The sequence below is a fragment of the Sus scrofa genome, chromosome 3 (genome assembly GCF_054392235.1).
Source record: "Sus scrofa isolate SSC_HxYL_T2T_F1_AM1 chromosome 3, Sscrofa_HxYL_maternal_Yorkshire_Landrace_v2.0, whole genome shotgun sequence".
Classification (NCBI taxonomy): domain Eukaryota; kingdom Metazoa; phylum Chordata; class Mammalia; order Artiodactyla; family Suidae; genus Sus; species Sus scrofa.
This window is the reverse complement of record NC_139385.1, coordinates 122371548-122399542: the sequence shown is the minus strand read 5'-3', so window position 1 is coordinate 122399542 and position 27995 is coordinate 122371548. Positions and strand designations below refer to the sequence as shown.

General features: G+C 37.8%; 1 protein-coding gene across 19 annotated transcripts in view; it reads left to right on the top strand.

Annotated features, from left to right (window-relative positions):
* CLIP4 (CAP-Gly domain containing linker protein family member 4) overlaps nucleotides 1-27995 on the top strand; it is an 83204-nt gene that overhangs the window by 14155 nt on the left and 41054 nt on the right. For all 19 annotated transcript variants that reach the window (XR_014842347.1, XR_014842343.1, XR_014842344.1 and 16 more), the window contains 7 exons: nucleotides 5032-5179; nucleotides 13174-13313; nucleotides 14105-14198; nucleotides 15262-15423; nucleotides 17434-17552; nucleotides 21648-21884; nucleotides 25956-26091. Coding sequence is in view for 12 of the 19 variants with exons in the window: in XM_085019706.1 (XP_084875832.1) it covers nucleotides 5047-5179; nucleotides 13174-13313; nucleotides 14105-14198; nucleotides 15262-15423; nucleotides 17434-17552; nucleotides 21648-21884; nucleotides 25956-26091 (1021 nt within the window). In the remaining 7 variants the exon portion in view is untranslated. The remainder of the gene's footprint in view (nucleotides 1-5031; nucleotides 5180-13173; nucleotides 13314-14104; nucleotides 14199-15261; nucleotides 15424-17433; nucleotides 17553-21647; nucleotides 21885-25955; nucleotides 26092-27995) is intronic.

Here is a 27995-nt window from a genome sequence, read left to right as displayed (position 1 = left end):
CCTTTTAAATGTGTCAGTTAAAAAAACACCCTTCTTCTTGGAAACATTCACCAAATAATCGTACTTCACTTTCACATTGACATTTGTTATTTATCAATCTTCTGGACAATTTAAAGTCATCTACATGGCAGAAGATCACAGGGCTGCAGGACGTGTAGCAACTATGGAGGGAAAGCAGAGAATTGAAATTGGCAAAAGTGTAGCTTTTGGCATTTTTATGATGCAGAGACATCCTGGTTCCATCCTATTTTGCTAATAATTAAAAATATTTAACGTTCCACCAAACTCAGGGACATAGAGAACAGACTTGTGGTTGCCCAGGAGGAGGGAGAGAGTGTGGGATGAACTGGGAGTTTGGGGTTAGTAGATGCAAACTATTGCATTTGGTTGAGTTTGGGGTTAGTAGATGCAAACTATAAGCAATGAGGTCCTGCTGTATAGCACAGGGAGCTATATCCAGTTATTTGCGATAGAACGTGATGGAAGATAATATGAGCAAAAGAATGTATATACGTATAACTGGGTCACTTTGCTGTACAGCAGAAATTGACAGAACATTGTAAAGCAACTATAATAAAAGTTAAAATAATTTCTGTCCTTTAAAAAAAATAAAAATACTTAATGTTTCCTATGGACTACCTGGGCTGTAAGATTGAATCTTGAAATGGAATGAATATGTTTATTTCTGTTTTATAGAAGATTTGGTACATGGTGTGTTCTTTATAGGATTTTATTTCAGATATTTCAGATTTACCAGAAACAGTCCCACCAGCAAGACTTTTAGAAAAATTATATTTATGAAGTATCTTTCATCTAGTGAGCTCCATGTAATAGAATCAACTTAACTCTATCCCTGAGTAAATCTGTGAACATCTGGTTACTTTGAGGCTTACTGTTCCCTTAATTATGTATAATTAAGTATGCTACCATGGACTTGCTTAGTTTGTTAGCCTAAGCTTCTTGTTTCAGGCATTTGTATATTGTTTTCTCATCTGGAATTTGAGCCATGCTGTTTACCTTCAGTTATGGTCAATAGAACTTTCTCCGATAAGGGGATGGTTCTTTCTGCAGTGTCCAATATGGTAGCCACTAGCCACATGTGGCTTTTTAGCACTTATATGGGGCTAGAGCAATGGAGGAACTGAATGTTGAGTTTAATTTAAATAGCCACATGTGGCTAGTAGCTACCTGGTTGGGCGTTGCAGCTTTAAATTATTCCTGCAGGAAACCTCCACTAGCCCCCTTGAACCCAGTAGTTATTTCATTTGTATAGTAATTACAGCTTTCTTGTAGGAATCCTGATCTTGGCTGTAGTCTACTTGAGGGCAAGGGCATGTCCTTTTTCTTTACCTTTGCTACGCCAGTCTAAGACTTAGTAAGGAATATGCGATAAGTAATTGTGGAATGACTAAATTAACTCCTTGGGACAGGTATCTTATATTCTCTCTAGGGCCTAGAGCTAACTGTCAAATACTGTAAATACCTGCTTGGTGGTTGAACAGATTTCATATAGCTAACAAATAAATAGGTTATTGGAGATATGTTTAAAATGCTTATTTTGGTTAGATTATGGTGGGTTTTTGTTTTTGTTTTGTTTTTTTTCTTCCCACTATCTCATGAAAATAAACACCCATACTCCAGGAAATTGAATGAAAGGGCCTCTTGTTTCCAACTCATGTGGACACAGCTTAGCTCTCCTGTTAGATGAGTAGTTCAAGGAGTTACTGGGCCTATCCACTCACCACCATTCTGTGTTAGGACATTGACTAGGAATCTCTGAAAAACCATTAAATATTAGAGTCACGTTACAAGTTGCATTTACTTAGAGCTGGGGTGATAGGATTCCTATGTAAATCAAAATTTGAGGGTTTTAATTCCTGTTATTGCATCTATTATCTATTGTTGGTTATTTAGGGCCTTTTTTTTTTTTTTCTTTTAAATCTTAGGCTGACTTTGCATAATTCATTATCACCAGTTAACCATAGTAGGATTTGAAATAGAAGTATGTACTCAATCCAGCTCATCTCTAGGTTTGACCAAGTTTCCCAGACCTTTAGATCCAAAAATTGCTTTTAGGAAAGTATTCTAAAGCTATATAAAGTTTGCAGAGGTATATAGTTTTAAGTGAGACAGAGGTAGAATGTTGGGTTTTTCATGGAAAAAAGGCAGTGGAACTAGGGAAAATGCATGAAGAAGAAAATACGAAGACTGTTCACTGCATTATTGAGGTAATATAGTAGCTTCCAGGGGCTTGAAATATCTAACATGTGAAATGAAATTTGTTACATCTTATTGAATGAATCATCTTTCCACCTTGAATCTAGGATTTGAATATTTACTAAATATGTGTAAGACACTAATCTAGCTCCTGTGGCAAGTGATAGTTGTGTAAGATGCAGTTCCTATTTTTAAGAATCTTACCAGTCTACCAGGAAATGAAAGGTATGCTCTGAAGACCATTTTAAAAAAATATTTTTGAATGAGAAACCCCACTCTTTGAAAGGGAGGTTTTGAAATGTGGCTTCCTCCTAACCAACTAACCAACTCAGAAAGATAACCACCTAATCATTTTGCTGCAAAGTTAAGAGTATAAAAAAACATGACTGAGTCCCAAAGTGTGAATGTAATCTTGTGGTTTTTTTTTTTTTTTTTTGTGCCACACCCATGGCATATGGAAGTTCCCAGGCTAGGGGTTGAATCAGAACTGTAGCTTCTGGCCCATGCCACAGCCACAGCAACTCGGGATCCGAGCTGCGTTTGCGACCTACCCCACAGCTCATGGCAACCCTGGATCCTTAACCCACTGAGCAGGGCCAGGCATCAAACCTGCATCCTCATAGATACTAGTTGGGTTCGTTACCTCTGAGCCATGACAGAAACTCCCAGTGTAGTCTGCTTTAAAAAAAAAAATCAGTGGTTTCCTAGTGATCGTGGAATTAAGTGGCTTGGTGTTTGGTCAGGTATATAAGGCATTACTGGGGCGAGTCCTAAAAAACCATTGATGGGCTCCACTTCTAAATCGCTGCCTCTGTTTCTGCCTGCTCATCTTTCAGGACCTATCTTAGGTGATACCTTTTTCACTGTACCACTTTTTTTTTTGTCTGTGCCCACAGCATGTGAAGGTTCCCAGGCCAGGGATTAAACTCATGCCACAGCAGTAGCCAGAGCCACAGCAGTGACAATGCTGGATCCTTCACCCTCTGAGCCACCAGGGAACTCCTCACTGCACCATTTCTGATTCTCAAGAGCTCTCTAGCAAATGTTCCTTGTACTTAGGTTATGGAACATATCTCATACTATTTTGTCATTTTTAGTTATTAGTATTATTTTAGTCACCTTAACTGACTGTAAGCTACTTCACAATCATCGACCATCTGTTACTCATATTTGTATTCTCTGAAACATCTAGAATAGTGTAATGTCTTATACATCTTAATATTTATTAAACTTTATCTCTGTTCCTTGACTTTAAAGGATGCTTCATACCCTGCATAGAATATTTTGCCTAAATTTACTGCCAAGTAAAGTAGAGCCTTGTCAACAAGTAGAAATCCTGACCGGCTTTGAATACTGAGAAGCTCTAGTGTTGAAGGAGGGCTGTATTTGTGGTTATGTGCTACTTTTTGGAGTTGTTAGTATCTGAGGACGCTCACCATACTGTATGACAACAATCTTTCATATGTGACAAGGGGAATGTCAATCTGATTCAAAGTATTGGGTGGCAGGTAATTTCAGCATCCAAGAAACCTCGACTGCCTTTAACACAGTAACACTGGATTACGTTATTTAATATATAATATAATGTGTCTGTGTCAACATGTACCTGAAGAGAAAAAAGAAATCATCTTACTCTTTACTAGTTCCTACTAGTATTCAGAAAATATATAAATCTAGTTGGGAACAAAGCACTTAGCTAGAGAGGTGACTCTTTCCTTGAAGCAGCGGGATGATGGTAGGTAAATGCGGTGGTTAAAGATGATGGATATAGAGTTGGTTAACCAAGTGTAATAGAACACACATTGAGTAATAGCATGGCATTTTCTGCTCGGGTGAGCTCTCAGATAACCATCTTCACTTATTCTATTCTTTCTAGTGAAATAATCTAAAATCATTTTTATTTAGTTTTATAACATAGGTTTCTGCTTATATTTCAAACAGATGTATTGATTCATAATATTTCACACTTCAAAGATTTGGTACAAACGAAACCGGAAGGATTTTAGCTTCATCGTTCAGTTGTACTTACACCTTTTCTGCTTTCGGTGTCATTTCTGATGTGTGGGCTAGTGTATAGCTGCGTATAATTTAGAGTAACTTTATTCTGAGTGCTCATGTTTTCTGGGAAAAACAAAACAAAAAAAAAGAGGTAAGATAAGTGCTATGGTTTAGAAGGCATGGCCTTCCATCTGCTGCTAGGAGAGATGGAACAGATCCTCTACCTTGTTGAGACGTGGAACAGTGTCAGTAAGCTCATTGATTTAGATTCGTAGGAATGATGTGAGATGTGATCTGCTATCAGTAAAGTGTTCTGGGATGTCAGAAAATAATGAGAACATTCTAAACTAGACTATTTTCATGTGATGAGCACATGACATGAGCTATTGGATGATAGATGATAGAACCTTTGTCAGATCCTGTTAGAAGTTAGAGATCCATCTGCAGGGATATGTCCTCATTTGTTACTGTGAGTAAAGGGAACATCACCCATTTGGGTTAGCTCAGCATTTTTAAATTGTTTTCTCATATTATTGGGGAATGTATAGTATTTTTATTACTACTGAGCTTTGTCTAAAAAGATTACATGTGCTGCTGACCCTGAGAAACAGTGTGAAGCAATGTGTACTTTCTAACAAAGACTGATTAAAGGAAGTTTTTTTTCCCCTTCCTCTTTAAAAGAGGTTCTTGAAGGTTGAAGTTCAAAATATCAATATGTTAGTTTTTTTTTTTAATGTAGGCTTTTTTTGATTGAAGGCAATCATTCTAAGTTGCATACTAATATAATAGATATATTTTTCCCCCCTCTCATTAAAGGTGGCTTTCTAGAAGATGACCATAGAGGACCTTCCAGATTTTCCATTAGAAGGAAATTCTCTGATTGGAAGATACCCATTTTTATTTCAAGGTTCCGATACACCAGTTATTTTTTCCATTTCTGCAGCACCAATGCCTTCAGACTGTGGTAGGTTATGTAGCTGTGTTTATTTTCTATGAACTGGTAACTTGACTTCTGTCTTATACCTTTTTATATTTTTAATTTTTATAAAACCATTTGTTTTGGTTTTTGTAAAATTGCTAAAGTTTTCCTTTTTCAGGAATACAGTTGCTTATTGCTCTTTCTGCCTCTTAAGCCAAATGCTTTATTTCGACTGTCAGCACTTTTATTATGTAAAAGTGTTCATTTTAAGCACCATGGTGGATTCAGAGGATCTTATTTTTAGAATGCAGTGGTGCTTAGACATTTAGCATTCTTCTGCTATTGATGTATTTATTTTGGTTAAATGCGCTGACTCGCTTAAAAAGCCATGTACTGAAAAAAAAAAAAAAAGGAGACATAAAAGCAGTGTGAGCTAGCCATCTCGAAAGGCCCTGCTGTCTCTGAAATGATAGGATTCTAATTAACCAACCAAATAATCACTGCTGAAATGGCCCAAACTTGGGTGGCAGTGTAATGACAAGTGATGTGTTTTAATACACAAGCAAGCCTAATTTGGATCCTGTCTCATTTGTCTCCCATTGTAATTATCAGTGTGTACACAAAGTATAGTAAAACAAAATTTAAAAAGCCATTTACTTTAGGCAGAGAGGTTGAGCTCTTTCCCTGGAATGTGGAGTGAAATCCATTCATATTTAAATTGGCTCATTTAAATATCATTGTAAAATGTAAGTTTAGTTTTTAATCTATTTAGACTTATTAATCTATTCTAGTTTTTAATCTATTTAGACTTATTTCCTCAGGACCAAGTTTTGTAAGATAGTTGGTAAAGGAATAAAAGAAAACCAGGAGATAAATTTGATAGATTTGTTGTATTTCTAGTTTGGTTAAGAGTTTTTCAAGTAAAATATCAGGTCACCATTTCACATTGTCTTTGGAGAGAGAGATAATGCAAGTTTTAAATGTTGGCGAATGTAAAATGATTGGGATTGTGAATTTGTCCTTTTAGTCATATCCATTCTCATAACTGCTCGTCTCCAAGTATGCTATTTTTATGTGTTCAGACCCTAGCTGCTTGCCTTGCAATCATCAAATGTGTTACGTAATACCTGTGCCTAGTCCTGGGAGTTTTTTGCAGCTTTTACAAAAACTGACTGCATTTATTTTCCGATAAAACAAAATCAATTATGTAGGAGAAACAATGAAAAGTGCTTTGTACCTTGCTTATGGCACTTACCTTGCTCTGTCCTGAGTCATAATTATCTCATTTCCTTTTCCAGACTATAGCTCTTGGGATGGGATAGCAATCATATTTTGTTTTTGTTTGTCTCATTGGGCTCAAGTAGTCATGTGTTGATATTAGTTGCTCCGTCAGTGTTTGTTGCATACATTGAATGAAAAGTGATAACGAATATTGATCCATTTGTATAACTGATATTAAACATTGCCTGTATTCTTAGATGTATAGATTCTTAGAATCTGTGTGGACCTATAGTTCAACTTTCCCTGCTCACTTCCCAGTGTAGAAATTCTGTTTTTAGGATCTCTGACAGATTACCATTCAGCCACTTGGATATCTTCAATAGTCCATTTCATTGTTAAAAATTATAGTTGTGATAAAATTGTTTTTGTATATGGACTCAAAGTATGTCTCCTTGAAACTTCGGCCAGCTGGTTTGATATATGGAACAAATACTTTTTTACATGCTAGTCTTCAGATACTTGAAGATAATTTGTATGTTTGAAATTAGTGTGTACTTTTTTAGGTTGTCTATTTCTGGTTCCTTCACCAGTCCCTCATTGTCAGGTTTTTAGGCCCTTTTCATTCTCGTTGTTTAAAAAGTGGACTCCAGAGTTGTATGTATTGAGTAAGTATTTTCTTGAGGGCCTGATAGGTACTAGGTACTGTCCCAGATTTGGGGGAATCGCACGGTAACCAAGACCGTAATTCTAGTAGGGAAAACAGACATTAAGGAAACACACGAATAAACAAAACCTAAGTATTAAGATTATAATGAATTCTGTGGAGAAAAGAAACAGGGTGCTCTGACGGAGGATAGTGGAGCACAGTGGCTGTTTGAGATGGGCCGGTCGTCTGGAGAATCTGGTCAAGCCTGGAGAGAAGTGTTCCAGGCAGAAAAAAATGGGAAGTCAAAGGCCCAGAGTTGGGGACCAACTTTGGTGTATCTGAGGAGATGATGGAAGGCTCTCGTGGCTGAGAAGCAAAGTGGCTGAAGGGCAGGATGGCAGGAGATGACGTTGAAGGCGGAGAGGAAGGCAGGGCCAGACCAGGCAGGATCCTTGAGGCCTCGTCAAGGAATGTGCATTTTATCCTAAGTGTAATGGGAGCCATTGAAAGTGAGACTGAGACTGAGATTAAAACCAAGAAACAAAGAAAAAGAAACCAACCCACACAAACCAGAGCCAGACATGCTGCTCAGTGCTGGCCGTCAAGGTGGTTACCCTGCAAGACTATGCAAAGATTTTTGGAGTCTTTTGCTTTAAACACTGTCAGAGTCCACTGACACAGAACATGCATTACATGTATTAACACCCCCCCCGCAAATGCATTGTTATTATTTTTTTTCTTTTTTGGCTGCCCAGCAGCATATGGAGTTCCCAGACCAGATATCAGATTTGAGTCACAGTTGCAACCTATGCTGCAACTGCAGCAACACTGGATCCTTACTTAACTCGTTGTGCCGGGCCAGGGATAGAACCTGTGTCCCAGCGCTCTTGAGATGCCATTGCCAATCCCATTGTGTCACAGTGGGAAATCTGCATTTTATATTTGCATAAACAGTGAAGTTATCTCTTAAAGAGGTTTAAGTAATAATAATAATAAATCTTATTTACCCATGTAGTTACCATTTCTAATGTTATTCATTCTTTTGTGAAGACCAGATTTTCGTTTGATAGCATTTTCCTTCTCCCTGAAGGGCTTTCTTTAACATTTCTTGTAGTGCAGATCTTTGGTGAGAATCTTTTCAGCTTTTATATGTCTGAAAACATCTTTATGTCATTTCTTTTGAAAAATATGTTTGTTAGATACAGAATTCTAGGTTGATTTTTTTTTTTTCTTTCAGTGCTCAAAGATGTTGCTCCGTGTTCCCTCTTGAATTGTTTTTGATGGGAAATCTGTCATTTTTGTTTCTCTGTATGTAATGTCTTCTCCCCCCTGTAATGTTTTAAAAGAAACTGCAGCTTCTTTTAAGATTTTCTGTTTATCATTGGTTTTGAGTAATTTTACTGTGATGTGCACTGGTATAATTTTCTTTGTGTCCTTGAGGCTTGGGATCTGTTAAGCTTCTTGGGTCTGTGGGTTTCAGTTTTCATTGTTTGGGTAATCATCATTTCTTCAAATATCTTCTCTCCCCCTCCTCCCTTTTCAGATACTCAGATTACACAAATATTAGACCTCTTGACGTTTTCCCACAGCTCACTGATGGCTTTTTTCACATTAAAAAATTCTTTTCAGAGTTCTTCTGTGGGGCAGTGTGTTGAGGATCCAGCATTGTCACTGCAGCAGCTCGGGTTGCTGCTGTAGCATGGGTTTGGTTTGATCCCTGGCCCAGGAACTTCCACATACCATGGGTGCAGCCAGAAAAAATTATTTTCCTCTCTGTGTTTCATTGTGGGTAGTTGCTATTGCTATGTCGTCAGGTTCATTAACCTTTTCTTCTGTGGTGTCTAACAGCTGATGATCTCATCCAGTATAGTTTTCATCTCAGATGTAGGTTTCATCTTTAAAGTATGATTTGGGTCTTTTTAATATTGTTGATGTTTCTGCTAAACTGTGAGCTTTTGGAATACAGTTGTAGTGGCTGTTTTAATATCCTTTTCTGTTAGTTGTAATATTTGTGTAAACTCTAGGTCTGTTTTGATTGATTATTCCCCTAATGATGGGTCATGTTTTCCCTTCACATGCCTAGTAATCTTTGATTGGATGCCAGACATTATGAATTTTATCTGTTGGGTGCTGGATATTTTTCTATTCCTGTAAATAGTCTCGAGCTTTGTTCTGGGATTCAGTTGAGGTCTTGGAATTAGTCTGACCCTTTCAGATCTTGTATTTATGATTTGTTAGGTGATTCTGGAGCAGTGCTAATCTGGGGCTAATTATTCCTCATTATTGAGTACTCTACCCAAAGCCTGGTAAATTTTTTTCCAGTCTTTTTGGTGGGAATAGGCACTGTTCTAGGCCCTATGTGTGTCAGTGGACACTAATCCCTCCAGTTGTTTTGGACGGTTCTTCCCTTACTGCAGGTTTTTCATCACAAGCATATGTTACATACCCAAGGGGCACTCTCCACAGATCTTTGGGGTTCTCTTGCTTTGCATTGCTCTCCTCTATGACACACTGTGTTGTGAACTCTAGCTGCCCTATTTCCTTGGGCTCTCAGCTTTGTCCCCTCAACCCAGTGAGTCTGATGGGCTTTTTCTTGGTTTCCCTCTCTCTGTGCTGAAATGTAGAAAGTTCCAAGGCAGGAGCCTGAGGACACTTGTAAGGCCCATTTGTTTGTAACCTGTCTCTTATGGATTGCTGTCTTTCATTGCCTGATGCCCAGTGTCTTGCAAACCTCATTTCATCTCTTTCCTTTTTTTTTTCCTTTTCCACTCCTTTCTTTCCTCCTTTCTCTGTCTCTCTCTCTCTCTTTCTTTCTTGTTTCAAATAGAAGAACAAATATGATTTCTGTTACTCTATCTTGATTTGAAGTGGGGCATCCTCCCCATCTACCCCCACCCATTTTTTTTTTTTTTTGATTAAAACTTTTTTTTTTCTGCATGGAGGCTTAACATTTGGATGTAGTTAGACTTGTCATAGTATAGCATAGAGGTTAAGATTATAGGTCAGTCTGGTTTTAATCCTGACTCATCTACTTACCAGTTGTGTGATCTTGGGCAAATTATATCTTTTCTCTATCCCTTTGTTTCTCCTTTGATAAAATGGGAACAATAATTGTACCTACCTCATATAATTATTATGAGTATTAAGTTAGGTAATATATGTAAAGTGCATGGAACAATTCCTGGCACACATTAAATGCTGTAACATGTTATCATCAGTATTTAAATGAATAGTCTGTTATTTTCCATTTCCTCCATGTGTAATTACTAAAGCATTATTTTACGCTTTAGTATTTATTGGGCTAGTGTTCCCCCAACCCCCACTCCAGTCATTATTCTTCTTAGTTAAAATGTTCTTGTTTATTTCTCATACATTTACTTTCTAGATCTTTGCTTCTAAAAGCATGGCCCTTAATCTAGTAGCATTGGCATCTCTGAGAGCTTGTTAGAATGCAGTCTTCAGCCCCACTTGAGATTTGCTGGATCAGAAACTACATCCCAACAAAATCCCTAGCCGATTCCTCATTACATTAATGTTTGAGAAGCTCTGGTACAGATGAACAGTGGAATAATTTTGCCTCCTACCACAAATGACATTTTGATTGATTAGAACTGAAATTATTTTAAATAATTGTTCTTGCGAAAATTGACAGCTTTAAATATTTTGTCTTCTAATCCAGGAACACAATATATCTCTTTCCATTTAAGTCACTCCCCCTTCAGTTTTCTTTAAATAAGCCATACAGATTTATTGGTGCTTTTGTCATTACCATGTTCTTTTTTCATTGTATTCTATTTTTTTAAAATAGGAAATCATTAAAAAATGCAAAAAATACAGTGATAGCAGACATACATGTCACACATATCTACCATCAAAAAGAATAAATACTATCATATTGTCTTATTTCCTTTAGATTCTTTTTTTAATTATAAGAATTAAAATCTTAAGTTGAAATTACCTCTGTGCTTTTCTGATTCCATTCCCTTTGTTCCCCAGAGGTAACCACTATCTTATATTTAGTGTGAATATTCCAGATTGTTTAACTATACGTTAATTACAAATATGAGAACCCATAAATAAGATATAGTATTGTTTTGTGTATTTGTAATCTTATATAAATGATAGATGTTGTATATTATTCTTCATATTATTTTTTTGATCAATATATTTTTTGAGACCTGTTCTTATCAATTCATGACATAGAAACCTAATTCACTATTTCACTGAGTCCATTCTATGGATATACCACATTCCATCCATTCTTCTGTAGATATTTCAGTTTCCCATGTATTTTGCTATTATAATCAATTCTGGGATAAGCATTCTTATGAAAGTCACCTGTAGACACATGCATAAGAGTCTGTTTAGACATATATTTAGAAATTCCTTTAGTAGAAATGCCCAATACTTAAAAAAGTAACTGACCCATAAATATGTATTGAATGGGTGAATCAATTAGACCAGAAGAAGAAAAAAAAAAAATCCAGTCGACTGCTTTATGTAAGAAACACGCCCAAATCTACCTTCAAGAAGTCAGTGTGCGTGCTGGGTACCTGTTCTTTTTTGACTCTTCTGTACATAGAGGACCATTTTGTTGTCTTCAGATTCTGTATGGTTTTCCTTCTAGCTTTAGTCTTTCTGATTCTCTTCTGAGGAACTCCTCTACATTTATACATGCCCTTGGTTTTGTGCTTCTCCTGTCTTCTGTCAGATATTCTGATTCTAAAAGTAAGAGTTGTGTGTACATGGTATAATTTTGGAAAATAAATAAAAATTCAAAGAATAAAATTAAAAACCCCACATGAAGCCTGCTACTCATGTGTGCTGTTAAAATCTGCACTCAGTAGTGAATTCTCTTAGGGAGGAGTGTAGCCGAGGAAAGAAGGGGTAGGCCTTTGAGCAGACATGGTTTTCTACCCCAAATTTGCTACTTACTAGCTGTGGCTTTGAGCAAGTATTTTGTAGTCTGAGCTTTGGTTTCCTCATCTGCAAAATGATAATAAACACCTGCCAGGTAAGGTATCTGTGAGTACTTGTGTGATAAATTGTAATTATCCAGCAACTGCTGCTTCTCTAATGCTGTTGTTCTGTAGATGCTGCTGGTTTTTTAGATTCCCTACCTTCTTTTAGATTGTTCAAGATAGTAGAATCTGATTTCCTTTTATTCTCTAGCCATAGGGGGATCTGTTTTCTCTGAATCTAAGGATGTTTTAAGATATTTTAAACTCATGTTTAATTTTATCTAGTCTTGCATGTTTTTACTAACACATATTCCAAAGTAATCCAGTCACTTTGTCCTGAGGCTTTATTTCTGCCTTGCCAGATATTGCTTCCTTCTTGCAGGTACACAGCAGCTCCCCTCAGGCTCCTTCAATGGGTGAAAAGTAACCCCTACTTATTGTAGAAAATTAGGAAAACACTGAGAAGTAAAAAGATATTTTCATTACATATTATTCTAGTACACTGTTGGTATGTTGGCATATTTCTTTCTATTATGTACGTTTTAGTCATGAATGTGAATCTGCTGTTCATGATATATTTATGTTTTGAGAGGTGAAAATGTGACAAGTTATTTTTCTGTGCTTTAGAAAAAGTTAGTGGAGGAGCTCCTGTCGTGGCTCAGTGGTTAACGAATCCGACTAGGAACCATGAGGTTGCAGGTTCAATCCCTGGCCTTGCTCAGTGGGTTAAGGATCCGGTGAGCTGTGGTGTAGGTCGCAGAAGCGGCTCGGATCCTGTGTTGCTGTGGCTCTGGTGTAGGCCAGTGGCTACAGCTCTGATTAGATCCCTAGCCTGGGAACCTCCATATGCCATGGGATTGGCCCAAGAAATGGCAAAAAGACAAAAAAAAAAAAAAAAAAGAAAGAAAGAAAGAAAGAAGAAGTTAGTGGAAAGTTCAGGCTTAAAGATCAGCATGCTCAGATTTTTGTTTCATTTGTGGTAAGATACAGTATCTTGCATGGAAATCTCATTGTCATGGCAGCTCAGGAATGTCTCATACTTTTTGGTGATTCTGACTTTGGTTCTGAGATTTGCTTAAGGTAAACCTGCTTTTTCGAGCATATAAAAATAGTTGTGACCTTTGAGCCCTGGTCTTATTATTTATTATTTTTAACAACTTATTTGGAAATTTTAAATAAGTTTAACTCAACACCTTTTTTATTTCAAACAGAGTTTTCTTTCTTTGATCCTAATGATACATCATGCCAGGAAATTCTCTTTGATCCCAAGACTTCTGTATCCGAATTATTTGCCATTTTAAGACAATGGGTTCCTCAGGTTCAGCAAAACATTGACATTATTGGAAATGAGGTAAGGAATTCTTATATTTTAAGTTTTGTATTGTTAGGATTGTTAATTTTATATGTGTGTATATATATATCCCCCCCATCTGAATGAAAAGGTGGTGATAAAGGGGAAAGCTTTTCAAGATTCTGATGTTTGTTCTTTGTATTTCCAGGTTTTTCATGGAGCAGTGACTTAGTACATTCTTTCCATCACCCTTATGCTCCTCAATTCCTTGCACTTTGAGTTCTGGCATTTTGACTCTTGGTGGGAGCAGGCGTCTTTCAAATTTCCTTTATTTGTACAAATTAATTTTGTAAACTTTAAAAAATACTTTTGTGAGGGGTTCTGATTACTGTCATGTTTATCTATACCGTTTGGGTGGCTTGGTAAAGATCTAGGCTTAAATATAATTTAAAAATATGTGGCTTTTGAAAGAGGGATTAAAGAATAATGCTGGGTTCCTTGACCAGTATGCTGTCAAGTTGTAAGAAGAGAGGATTATGGTTTTTTTTTTCTTTTCAAATATCATTTCTCCCCTGAGGAAATTTGCTTGTCCTTTGAGAGGTTAAAGAACATATTTTTGGTGCCAGATTACTTTGGAATATTCTTGAAGAATTTCCTTCAGTCTGGTGACAAGTTTGGTTTTCATTATTGTTGTTGGATACAGGTTTAAAATTTATCTTTAAGAGAAGCTAGTTCTGTCTACTCGTTTTATTGAGAACTAATTCAGATAAGATAGACTCACTTGGTTCTGCACCACTGGTCTGAAATCAGTAGGCTTTGTGCTGTAATTATATCTTTCTTGGTTTCCTCAGATTCTTAAGAGAGGTTGCAATGTGAATGACAGAGATGGGTTGACAGATATGACTCTTTTACATTATACTTGCAAATCTGGAGCTCATGGTATTGGTAAGTATATGGCGAATCTGTTGATGGCTTCAGGCATCTATACTTGTGCTTGTATAAGCTGTGTTTATGTCAACCAGCGTCTCTGGGAAGGCATCTAGCTGATGATAATAATATTCCCTGAATAGGTGAGAATTCAGTTTCGTCCTCCACACACCTGTTCCCTTTTCTGAAGGGGGTCTTTATAGTCTTCTGATACCTCCCACCTTTCCTGGCACAGGCTTTATGCCTGCCAGCTTGCGAGGTGAGAGTAATTGGTAACACCTAGAATCTTCCTGAGAGTTTACAGCAAGGTTTTACAATCCATACTGTGTTTTCTAGGCTTCCCAATCCCTACAGACCCCAGTCTTTAGGTGTAAGGTCTGTTTCTTCCTATGTATGTGCATAATCCCCCAAATGGGTATTCTCCTGTGCTTTACTGTTTTTATGCTTGTCTTACTCAGCTGTGTATTGTGAACATCTCTCCCTATTTCTGATAAAGTAAACTATTGGTGGTGGAGGACTCTTTTTTTTTCCTTCTGCAATCCATCATGGATGGATACTTTTATAAAATTAAATAAAAATGAGTTTATAATAGAAAAGTGAAATAAAGACCAAAATACAAGCCAAAATGTTTTTCAAAAGCATAAAATTATATTGCAGTTAATATATTCAGAAGAACAGATTGTGTAGGGAAAAAGAACAGTTGTAAAAGGTAGAAATTACAGAGCACAATCTGAGTAGCGCTGGTCTTAGCACGCTGTTTTTCGTGGTTCTATAGTATTCTCTTATGTGAATGTCTCATAATTTATTTAACCAGTGTCTTATTATTGTACTTGAGGGTTGTTTGAGAATGTTATTCATAATAAAAAGTGCTGTGATGATCATCTCTATGGCTAAGCGTTAATTTATATCCCTGAGTATGATTATTTTCTTAGAATAAATTCCTTGTTAAGTAACATTTTTGAGGTATAAGTGTATGTTCAGTATTCTGTTTGCATCAGCTTTTTAAATGAGGTAGTAGATGACCATCCATTGGAACTTAAAATTTGTACTGAAGAAAAATAATCTAGAAAACGTTCTCTAGGTGATGTCGATACTGCTGTAAAATTCGCAACTCAGCTTATTGATCTGGGAGCGGATGTTAGTTTGCGAAGTCGCTGGACAAATATGAATGCTTTGCATTATGCTGCTTATTTTGATGTCCCCGAGCTTATAAGAGTGATTTTGAAGACATCTAAACCAAAAGGCAAGTACTAGAAGATCGCCAATAGACGTTATTAATTGAACACTTTATGGCATAAAAATTATAATTCAAAGAAATTTTTACTCCTAATCTATCTTGTTCCCTGTGATCTCCAACCCCACTTTATTTTTCAAAAATAGTTTTGGAGTTCCCGTCGTGGCGCAGTGGTTAACAAATCCGACTAGGAACCATGAGGTTGCGGGTTCGATCCCTGCCCTTGCTCAGTGGGTCAAGGTTCCGGCGTTGCCGTGAGCTGTGGTGTAGGTCGCAGACGTGGCTCGGATCCTGCATTGCTGTGGCTCTGGCGTAGGCTGGCAGCTACAGCTCCGATTCGACCCCTAGCCTGGGAACCTCCATATGCCTCAGGAGCGGCCCAAGAAATGGCAAAAAGACAAAAAAAAATAGTTTGTTTTCTTTATTGAAGATTAATTACTATCCTTTCACAGAAGACTTAGTACAAAGGGATAAAAAATGAAATGTTCTTTGGGTTTTTATATCTCTGCAAATTTCCCAGTATAACATGGATTTTATGAACTATAATTGAATCTGTGTAAAATTCTTTTGTCTTATTTGGGTAGCCAGAAATAGAGCGATAAAACCTTCAGAACTAAGCATTGAAATCATAAAGAATATTTATTTTATGTGGCATTCAGTTCTGAAATTCTGTGATGCCAGTAAAGGATAAATTTTCATTTTTTTCTTCCTGTCTTGATGATGCTGTCCTAAAATTGAACATCATAATGTCTAGATCACAGTCCTAGTATGTTAACTTTCTCTCTGCGTCCTCCCAGTAGGGCAGTTTTCTTTTGAGAAAAAAATGAGGGCAGGTGCAGTAGTATTACTTCAAGTTAAAGGCGGTTTGCAATGTTTTCTGCATTCATAGAAGATGTATTTTAGAGAGATTCAGGAGATGGATTTCCTGGAATGCTTGTTTCTAACCTCTGTTTCGTATACGTGTCCATTTCCTCTTTACCTTTTTACTTTTGCACTTTGTAGAAGAAGTTAGGAAGAAAGCCTCTCTTGGTGGTGCAGTGTCTTTAATACCTCAAGGGAGTTTGTCCTGAGCATGTCTTGGTTTGCTTGCAGTTGTCGGTAGGTCGTGAGGGGTGTTGGAGCTGTCTTTTGATTAAGGTAGGATTAGCAGAACCAGAGGTGTATTAAACCCTTGTTGTAGAAAACATTCAACGTGGGATTCCCAAATCTGGAGGATTTCCTGTGTCTGTGTATATAGCAGCATGACGATTTGTTGAAAATATTAAAATATCCTTAGAATTTCAAGAGTCCATTCGTATTGTGAAGTCCAGAATTATTTGTTGAAGAAAGTATTGTGAATGAATACAATAGGTAAGCATGTAGCGTATGTTTAATTACTCTTTAACTTATTCCTGGTTTGAGAATTCTCCGTTGTTTTTACCTACTGTTTTTTTCTGTAAAGAGTCAGATAGTAAATATTTCAGGTTTTGTGGACCACGTGGTCTCTGTTGCAATTACTTGACAGTTGTGGCATGAAAGTAGCCACAGAGAGTATGTGAATGAATGTGTGTGGCTGTGTTCTAAGAAAACAGTTTTATTTACAGAAACAGACAATGAGTTGAATTTGGCCATAGGCCATAGTTTGCTAGTCCCTGACCTAAGCCCTATTACTTTATAGCTGTCATGGCAAATATGCAGTAGCTTTAATGAGAGGTTTAAGATGGTTACTTTTGAAAATGTGAATTGCTGCCATTAATTGCTTCTAATATAGTTTAGTTTGTGATGGTTGGAAAATTCATGATAATATCAGTCCATTTGATAGTGAAATTTTATTGTACTAAGAAAAGAATTAGCTGACCGGATCCTAATATAATGATTTTGTTCTACTGTGAGGATAGTCTTTCTAGCGAGTTGGTTTAAGTCTCACAAATGACTAGTAACCGCCCCGCCCCCCCAAATAAACCCAGCTCGTCTCTTTTTACATTATAATAACTTGACTTAAAATTTTTTATTAATGACACTTGCAATGTTTAATTGCAGATGTGGATGCCACTTGCAGTGACTTTAATTTTGGAACAGCTCTGCATATTGCTGCATATAACTTGTGTGCGGGTACTGTGAAATGCTTATTGGAGCATGGAGCAAATCCTGCATTTAGGGTAAGAGGTTAAATTAAAAGTGAAAAGCATTAAAAGAATTAAAACATCTAACATTATCTCCCAGGAAAAGAGTTGAATCTGGATCTTGTAGCATTGGTACATGAGCAAATAATTAGTTTTTTTGTGCTTCATGCAAAGAGTAGTAATGATAAAGTTTTATCTCAAATAAATTTAAGGCATAGCAGTGAATGTCAGTCCTTTTATATTGATAAGCTCTACAGAACTTACTTTCATTCAGCTCTTTAAGTGTCACCTTTGAGTTTAAAAGTATCTTTCATTTAGGCTTTTGGTATATTTATAAATCCTTAGCTGTTAAATAAAAATGCATGTATTAAAGTTATATTTCTGTATCAGTTTTAAATTCTTTTGGAGGTAAGTTTTATTTTAGACAATGTAGAAACTCATGTTTAAGGATGGAGTAAACCTTTAAAATCAATTTAACGGAAAAAATTACCTTTTAATGGTAATGTCACACATTGACAAAGTTAACACAGAGGATTAGGTTTCCTAGTCTTTGAATCCTTTGGTATTTTCTTGTCTTCACAAAAGTGGCTCTCGGTGTCCCTTTCTGTTGTCTTGATAACCGTGACTCGCTCTGGCAGGGATGCTTCGTTAGGTCTGTGCCTTCCCTCGAAGGGGCAGGGCTGCGCCCGGTTAGAAAAAGCCGTTTGCCTTCCCCTTTTCCTTCCCCCTCCCTGCTTTCTTGTTTTCCCTCCCCTCTACTTCGCCACTCTTCTTCCTGTTTAACTCCATTCATTGTTTAATTAACCCCTCTTTTCCTCCCTCCCTACTTCCCTCCTTCCTTCCTTCATGCCTTATTGTTTATTGGGCACTGGGAGAATACAACAATAAATCAGTCTCTGTCCTCAGGCACAACATAGTTTGGAGGCTGGAGTTCCCTTTGTGGCTAAGCAGTTAACGAACCTGACTAATATCCATGAGAACCCATGTTCAATCCCTGGCCTCTCTCAGTGGGTTAAGGATCTGGCGTTGCCGTGAGCTGTGGTGTAGGTTGCAGGTGTGACTCAGATCTGGCTTTGCTGTGGCTGTGGTGTAGGCCGGCAGCTGTAGCTCTGATTAGACCCCCAGCCTGGGAAACTCCATGTGCTGCGGGTGTGGCCCCCCAAAAAAACCAAAACCAAAAACAAAGTATTTCTTTAAAAATAGATTGTAACTGGTCAATAAAAATATAATTAAATAGGAGTACCTGTTGTGGCTCAGTGGTAACTATACTAGTATCCATGAGGACGTGGGTTTGATCCCTGGCTTTGCTCAGTGGGTCAAGGATCCAGTATTGCTGTGAGCTGTGGTGTAGGTTGCAGATGCAGCTCGGATCCCGAATTGCTGTGGCTGTGGTGTAGGCCTGCAGCTGCAGCTCTGATTCAACCCCTAGCCTGGGAAACTTCACATGCCACAGGTGCGGCCCTAAAAAGCAAAAAAAAAAAAAATTAATATAGTTTAGATGATAGACAAGAAAACAGTCAACTTGATTGTGCTGTGTTCAGTTCAGAGTGTTAGGATGGGGGACAGGAAGGGGGTTACATGGGAGGGGTGTCCAGCAAAGCCTTGGGAAGGTGTTCTTACAAAGGTGAGATTGAGAACTTAAACACAGGTAAAATTAATCGGTACGGGAGGGAGCTGGGACAGGATGTTAGGCAGAGAGAGTAGGCGCAAAGGCTAGAAAATGATAATTCAGTTTGGCCTGAGTGCAAAGGTGATCTGGGTTTGTTTTTGCTAGTACCGCTGTTGACAAAACCCCATGAGTGGAGAGAATATTTTGAATCCAGTAGGATGCAGCGCAGTATGTCACTGAGGTAAATTACCAATTCAGGTCCAAAACAATGACGAGATGGCCAAGTTTTGGAGGTTAATACTTAAAAAAAAAAAGTGATTAACATGTGGGTCGGCAGCAGACATTGAAACAAACCCTAACAGCTTAACACTTTGGAAGAAAGTGGAATTCTTTAATTAATCATGAATAAGTCTTCTTATATTAACATGACATCATTACTTTTTATTATTTAGTATTTTTTAAACAGAAGTTTTAGTTGCTAAAATGTGTATAGGAATTAATAGTGTGACTTATTCTAGAAAGGTGAGGACTTAACAAAAATCATAAGTGAAAAATTTATTCATTGTTAATATAGCTTACCACTTATCAGAGCAGCTTTGTTGATTTAAAAAGAAGTCCCCCCCCTCTTTTTCAAGAGTATGTATTAGTGCTACAGATATTTTCATTATATTTTATATTTTTCTTTGAAATCTGGCATCAGAATAGTTTATCATCATCCCAGAAATTTGATTGTGTGTCTTCCTGCCATATTTTTTTTTTTTTGTCTTTAACTTGTAGGAGAGTTTATCACTAAGTAACATATGACTGAATGCCTGCATTTTTAATTTAAAAAATTTTATATTATAATTGATTTACAATGTCCTGTCAATTTCTGCTGTACAGCAAAGTGACCCAGTTATATATATATTCTTTTTCTCATATTACATTCTATCATGTTTTATTACAAGTGATTGGATATAGTTCCCTGTGCTATGTATAGCAGGACCTCATTGCTTATCCATTCTCAGTGTAATAGTTTGCATCTACTAATCCTGCCATATTTTTTCTTAGGACCAAACTGACTTGAATTTTTTTTTTTTTTTTTGCCATTTCTTGGGCCAGTCCCAGGCTAGGGGTCGAATCAGAGCTGTAGCCACTGGCTTACACCAGAGCCACAGCAATGTGGGATCTGTGCCCAGTCTGTTTCCTATACCACAGCTCACGGCAACGCCGGATCCTTAACCCACTGAGCAAGGCCAGGGATCAAACCTGAAACCTCATGGTTCCTAGTCAGATTCGTTAACCACTGAGCCACAACAGGAACCCCCAGACTTGAATTTTAAAACAAAAAATGTGAGGCACTTGCAAACTAAGTGCAAAAGCCCCATTCTTTTATCCATATAGATCACTTAAGGATAATTATCAGAGCAAAAGAAAAGGGGAAAAGATTTCTGAGCAAAAGGATCTTGATTCATCTTATTAAGAGAAGATTACAGTCTGGATTAAGTTTTTGGTTAGGAACATAGAAGAAAGAGAGCTTGTTTGAGGGAAGGGCAGCACATTGAGAGTCCGGGGGTCCCAGGACATGGACGGCAGGGTCATTTCTGCAGCGACCGTGGAGATGACGTTGAGCGAGTCCCTCAGTCCTCGCCTCATTCTCCTATTGGCAAACTGGAAATGGCAGTGATATTTTACCCCTGTAGCTGGTCTCTCCTGCTACAATATAAACTCTTTAACAGGCAAGGATTTTCATCTGTTTTATCCACAAGCTTTTTCTTGATGTGAAAACCAAATGAGATAATTTATATGCTAGGATTTTGTTTATATGAATACCATGCAATCAGTGGGCGTGTGACTGACCTTTTTTTTTTTTTCCACTACAGGATAAATCCCAGCCCACGTGTTAGAAGTATTGAAACTATAGGTTCTGTTCCTGAGTCTGAGTCACTTCATGAGTGGGCAGGATGGGTGGAGGTCTCAGAGCCCCATCCAGTGGGTTGGCAGCTGTGGGGTGGTGAAGAGTCTGGGATCTGGGGTGGGGAAGCCAGCCAGTCCTATGACTTCTGTCTCCCAACTTGCCTTCTGTCCACTAACTTCCCCGAGCCTGGACCGAGTTTCCCACCAGCCAACTGCACGGTGTTCCTTCCTCTCCCGGGCCTCTGTCCCACTGCCTCTTAGCAGTGAGGCCTTCCCTGGCCCCTGTGCATGAATAGCCACCTCTGTCCCCATGTTCCCTCTTCTTCCCTGCCTTGTTCCTTTTGCCACTTTTTTACCCTTTCATGTATCATAGGTTTTGTGTGTAATTATAGTCTGCCTCTCTCACCAGTCTGTGTGCTTTTCGAGGGCACGGCTTTTTGTTTTTCTCACTGTGTGTCTTTAGCACTTAGAATGTGTCTGGCAGGTAGTAGATGTTTAGCAAATATTTTTGAATCAACGAATGACAGATGAATCTAACTTATTTTTTTTTTCCAAAAATGTTCTTGTATGACTGTGTAGAGCTCTAAGCCGACATGAATTGAAGTTTTTCTTCTCTTTATTTGTAGAACGACAAAGGACAGATCCCTGCAGATGTTGTCCCAGACCCGGTTGAAATGCCCTTAGAAATGGCCGATGCTGCGGCAACTGCCAAAGAAATCAAGCAGATGCTGCTGGATGCGGTGCCTCTGTCATGTGGTCTCTCAAAGCCCTTGCTTCCGAATTATGATCGGGTTACCAGCAAGGCGATGCTGACGTCACTTGGCCTGAAGTTGGGAGATCGTGTTGTTATTGCAGGACAGAAGGTATAGTAAGTAGTCTCCAAAGCTGTGTCCAAGGTCATTTTGTGGCCTGTGTGTCAGGGGTGCATAAAATATGATTTCGAGGTTTTTTTTTTTAAAGTCAAATATGTAGGTAGCAAGGTAATGGAAAATGTGAAACTTTGATGCATAGTTATTATAAAGTGTAATTTAAGGAGTTCCCATCATGACTCAGTGGAAATGAATCTAACTAGTATCCATGAGAACATAGGTTTGATTTCTGGCCTTGATTGGTGGGTTAAGGATCTGGTGATGCCATGAGCTGTGGTGTAGGTTGCAAATGTGGCTGGGATCCTATGTTGCTGTGGTGTGGTATAGGCTGGAGGTTACGGCTCCAATTTGATTCCGAGCCTGGATATCTCTATATTCACAGGTGAGGCCCTAAAAGGCAAAAAAAAAAAAAAAAAAAAAAAAAAAAAGAAAAGAAAAAGTGTAATTTAAGAGTATAAGCTATTTGAAGACAGCTTTATTCGAGTGGGAGAAGTGCAGCTCAATGGAGCTGCCCAGTGAATTCAGAGGCACTAGCTGGGAAACCATCCAGTCTGCAGGTTTTTTCTTGCAGCCTCGCAGCTCGCCTTCCGCCTCCTCTGCTCCCTCCCACCCCCAGGATGCTCAGTGGTGGTTCTCCTGTGACCACTGCTGCACGAAATGCAGCAACGGCCACCCTTGCCATTCCTGGGCGTTTGGCTTCTTGACCCCACCAACAGAGAAATCCTAGATAGGATTTTAACCTGGTAAGAAAAATGTATGTGGAAAGGAGAGCTCCCAACCCCTCCCCACCAAAGATGCTCCAACACCTCTTTCTCCAGAACCTCAGTTTCCAGAAGGCGTTCACGTGTTGCCATTCTCTCTTTGTCAATACTTCATGCCGGGGGGGGGGGGGTGTTGCGGGGGGGCTTGTTTTTCTCTTTTTGTTCAAATTTTGGGGCCAGTCAGGAGCTTGGTGTGGAGAATGGTACAGGGAATCCCTGCCTGCATGTGTGCCTGCATGTGGGATTCCTGACGGAGCTCTGGCTAGATATTTGGGTGGGATTGTGGGGAGGGTGATGCACTTTTCTCAGAAAACACTGAAATTTGGAAATTTGATTTACCAAGAAAACTGCTTCAAAAGGAAGGTAAACTACAAACGGTTATGCTGAGAATGACATTTGCCAACTTCCACGAGGATGCATTCATGGACATTTGTTAGTTTTCTGTTGTCATATCTGTGGAACTAAAATATCAAGAAATCATGTCCATTTTAGAATCAGTCTAAAGATTTTTGTGAAAAGTCCTGCTGTGATTTTTAAATGGGGTTGTGTTAAACATAGATGAATTGAGAAGGATTAACATCTTAAAAATATTGAGTCTTTCAGCCTTAAACAGAATGTATCTATTTAGTAGATATTTGGTTTATTTCATCAGAGTTTTATATTTTTTAAGCATATGGATATTGCTTATACTTTGTTAGATTTATACCTAAGTTTTTCATGTTATTTAGTGTTGTACATGGTGGTGTGTTTGAAATTTCATTTTCCAATGGTGCATTGCTAATATATAGAAATACAATTGATTTTTGTATATTGGCCATGTATCCTGTTGCCTTACTAAATTTATTGGGTCTGTTGACCTTTTTTGTGGATTCTTTGTGATATCCTATATAAACAGTCATGGTGTCTGCAAATAGAGACAGTTTTATTTCTTTTCAATCTGTATGCATTATTTTTCTTGCCTTATCTCATTGTCTCGGACTTTCAGTGTAATGAAAAATAGAAATGGTTAAGAGTCAACATCCTTGCCCTGTTTCCAGTCTTAAAGGGAAAGTGCACAATCATTCATCAAGTATGGTAATTGTTAGCTGTAGATTTTGGATAAATGTCTTTTATTAAGTTGAAGAAATTCCCATCTATCCCTAGTTTGCTGAGAGTTTTTCTGCATATGCCCAGAGAACAGGGTCCCCCTCTGCTCTCTTTAGTTTGTAGATATGATGAATCATCTTGATTAATTCTCAAATGTTGAATTAGCCCACCATTCTCATGATAAACCTCATTTAGTCATGATGTATTATCCTTTCTATGTATTGCTGAATTTGGTTTGCTATTATTTTGTTGAGCATTATTGTGTTTGTGTTCATGAGGGTCTTGTAATGTCTTTGGTTTTGATATCAAAATAAGGCTAGCTTCACAAAATGAGTTGGGAATGAATCTCTCCACTTTTATATTCTAGAGGATTTTGTGTGGGGCTAGTATTTTTTTTTCCCTTAAATTCTTTTTTTTTTTTTTTCACTTTTTTAGGGCTGCGCTCCTGGTTCCTAGGCTGGGGGTCTAATTGGAGCTATAGCTGCCGACCTACGCTACAGCCACAGCAATGCCAGATCTGAGCCATGTCTGTGACTTACACCACAGCTCACAGCAATGCCAGATCCTTAACCCACAAAGCCAGGGATTGAACCTGTAACCTCATGGTTCCTAGTCGGATTTCTGATACACCCCGATGGGAACACCTCCCTTGAATTCTTTGGTAAAATTCACCAGTGAGGCCATACAGGTCTGGAGGGTGACTTTTTTTTTTTTTTTTTGTGGAAGATTTTTTTAACTGCAAGTTCAATTCAGATGTGAACTTTGACATTTTATGTCTTTCAAGGAATAGGAACATTTTATCTTATCTGTCAAATTTGTAGGCACAGAGTTATTCATAGTATTTTCTTACTATGTCTTTAAATGACTGAGGCAATTTGATAATGTATCTCTATCATCCATGATGTTTATAATTTGTATCTTCTCTTTTTCCTCTTTGGTCTCCGGCTAAAAGCTTATTTATCCTTCCAAAGAACTAGTTTTTGGTTTCACTGATTTTTTTTTTCTTTTGCTTTTCTGTTCTTAATTTCTTATCTTTATTATTTCTCTTTTTGCTTGCTTTGGGTCTTCACTTTATAGTTGCAGAAGGTGGAAGTTTATATCATTGACTTAAGACTTTTTTTTTTTTGGTCTTTTTTAGGGCCACACTTGCAGCATTTGGAGGTTCCCAGGCTAGGGGTCTAATTGGAGCTGTCGCTACCGGCCTATGCCACAGCTACAGCAGTGCCATGACAGGAACTCCTTTGAGACCTGTTCTGATACAAGCATTTTATTGCTGTAAATTTCCTTCTAAGTACTGCTTTTGCTGCATCCCACAACTTTTGCATATTCTGTTATAATTTTAATTCAATTAAAAATATGTTATGATATCCCTCATGATTTTCCTCTTTTACCATGAGTTATTTAGAAGTATATTGTTTATGAGACACCAACATCAAATGCTTTCGCTGACATGTGGAATCTCAAAAAAGGACAGACTGAACTTCTTTGCAGAACAGATGCTGACTCACAGACGTTGAAAAACTTATGGTCTCCGGAGGAGGAGACAGTTCGGGGGGTGGGGGGATGTGCCTGGGCTGTGGGATGGAAATCCTGTAAAATTGGATTGTTATGATCATTATACAACTACAGAGGTGATAAATTCATTTGAGTAATAAAAAAAGTATATTGTTTAATTTTCAAGTATTTACATATTTTTCCATATCTTTGTTAGTGATTTCTGGTTTAATTCCATTATGGTCTAGGAACATGTTGTGTATGATTTTTAGTATTTTGCATTTGTATTCTGCTGCTTTGGATGGAATGTTTTATAAACATCAAGTCAAATTGACCTATAGCTGGTCTTAGGTCTCAGTTTTTCTATATCCTTACTAGGTCTCTGCCTACTTGGCCTATTGATAATGGGGAGAGAGGTATGCTGAGGTCTCCAACAGTGATTGTGGATTTGTCCATTTCTCTTTTTAGTTCTATCAGTTTTCACTTCATACATTTTGGAGCTTAGTTGTTAGGTGCATGGAGACTTAGGATTCTCTTGCCTTCTCGATTTATGACTCTTTTTATCATTATTTAATGTCTCTTTTTATCCCTGGAAATATTTCCTTGTTTTGAAATCTACTTTGAGAGAATGTTTTTGAAAGACTTCCATGACAAAGTTGCAAGAGGAGGACATTTTGAATTGCTAGTCATACTCAAAAGTTACTGTGATTTATATTTTCTTTAGGTTGGAACATTAAGATTTTGTGGAACAACGGAATTTGCAAATGGGCAATGGGCTGGCATTGAGTTGGATGAACCAGAAGGAAAAAACAATGGAAGTGTTGGCAAAGTCCAGTACTTTAAATGCGCCCCCAAATACGGTAAGGTAGATACTGTCTAATTTCATGAGAATTAATTTAAATTAAAAATTTTACTATTATTTTAAAATAAGACTTTTTCCCTGGTCACTTATGTACTAAATGAAGGGACTGCCCTTTTTCTTACTGTGAGCAGTATTTTGGTTGGGAGTGGTGGGTGTCTTATTGGTAGTACACCCAGCTCTATAGATCTTCCTAAGTCCTGCTTATTGTAGTGTCATGACTGAAGGAGGGATTTTATTCTTTGTTACTAAGGAAATACAGAGCTGGAGGTTGAAAAACTTGAAAAATTGGAAAAGCAAGTGAAGCCAACTTCATCACTATGCTCCTCAGCTGGGGTGATGATTTCCGACAAATGTTTGTTTAATTTTATAGTCTCTTCTACACACACACACACACACACACACACACACACACACACACACACACACACGCACACACGCCCACACCCTCACACACCCTGACACTTTGATTTCAATTTGCTTTTGTCACTTACTGTGTTGTGACTATTTCCTTGCTGTGAAGTATTTTCACAGAACATTAGTTTCCCCGGTTGCACAGTATTTCATCTTGTAGCTCAACAGTGTGGTGTCACGTTGGAGAGTGTGGGCTTTGGAGTCTGAATGCTTGGGTCTGAATCAGTTGCTCTACCTACCAGCTATGGGACCTTCTTTCTCTTCTTGTACCTCAGTTTTCTTTTATAAAATGAGGGTAACAATTCATGTGAGAATTAAATGCATGGATAAATTTATAAATCACCTAGAATAGTGCTTGGTTCCCTGTAAACACCCCCAAAATGTTAGCTATTTGCCAGCTGTTATAAATTTATCAAAATCACCAGTTTCCTTTTGTCATACACTTAAGATGGAGCCTCATTTTGGGGTCTGTTATTAAGAGTTTTGTTTATAAAAAATGCCCATTACATTGTTGCCATGGCTGTGGCATAGGCTGGTAGCTGTAGCTCCGATTCGACCCCTGGACTGGGAGCTTCCATATGCTGCATCTGTGGCTAGTGTTTCGACTATCATCACAATTTAAAGTAGTGTTTAAACTGGTAAGGGTTTTTTAAAAAATAAACATATATTTAAGATATAAGCCTTTATATTTATTACAGTTATTTCACCTAGTTTTTCATTTGCCTTTGAACTTCATTTGCAGTGTTTTTAGACATACAGTTTCATGCAGCTAAAAGACTTTTATAATTTCTTGTAATTGCTTTTATGCTAAAGCAGATATTTCTTCCTAACACGATGATTAGTTATAGGTTATACATTTTATTCTTTTGAATGTTTTAATTTTAAATACTGTATTACTTATTAACTTGGAGTTTATTTGGTTATTTGTACAAGATTAAGAATTTAATTTTAATTTTCCTCTATTAGCTACTTTTGGCAACTGTCAAGCAGACTAAGGGCAAGATCAGAAACCATTAGCAACAACACAGAGAGCAGATGTAAATCAGAGCCCTGGGAAGTGCTTAGATTGTAACAGAATGCATGTGGCCTCCCAAATCCCATCATTCCAAGGAGAGGCATGCTTGATTAGGACAAAGCTGGACATTCAAGGACCCTGCCTCCATCCCCCTTTACATACTTAAAGGCAAGTTGGGGGGCAAGGATCATTGTTGGCTTATATGAAAACAGAAATAGCTCTTCCTTGGTGGTCTGAGGCAGGTCTTTGCTAAACTAGCCACGGTGGCGGGGGGCAGCAGAGGTGGGGAACCCCCTGATTAAGCAGAAGCCAAAGACTTTGTCTTGTCTCAGCAGTGTTTTTTGGTTTTTATTTTTTTCCCTCTCTTTAAATCTGTCATTTTTCCTTTGGCTTGTTGTGCTTCCTTTATTATGAAGTAAGTTCTTATAAATGCTATAGTCTGTTTCAGGATTGTTTTGTTCCATTAATTAGTTAGT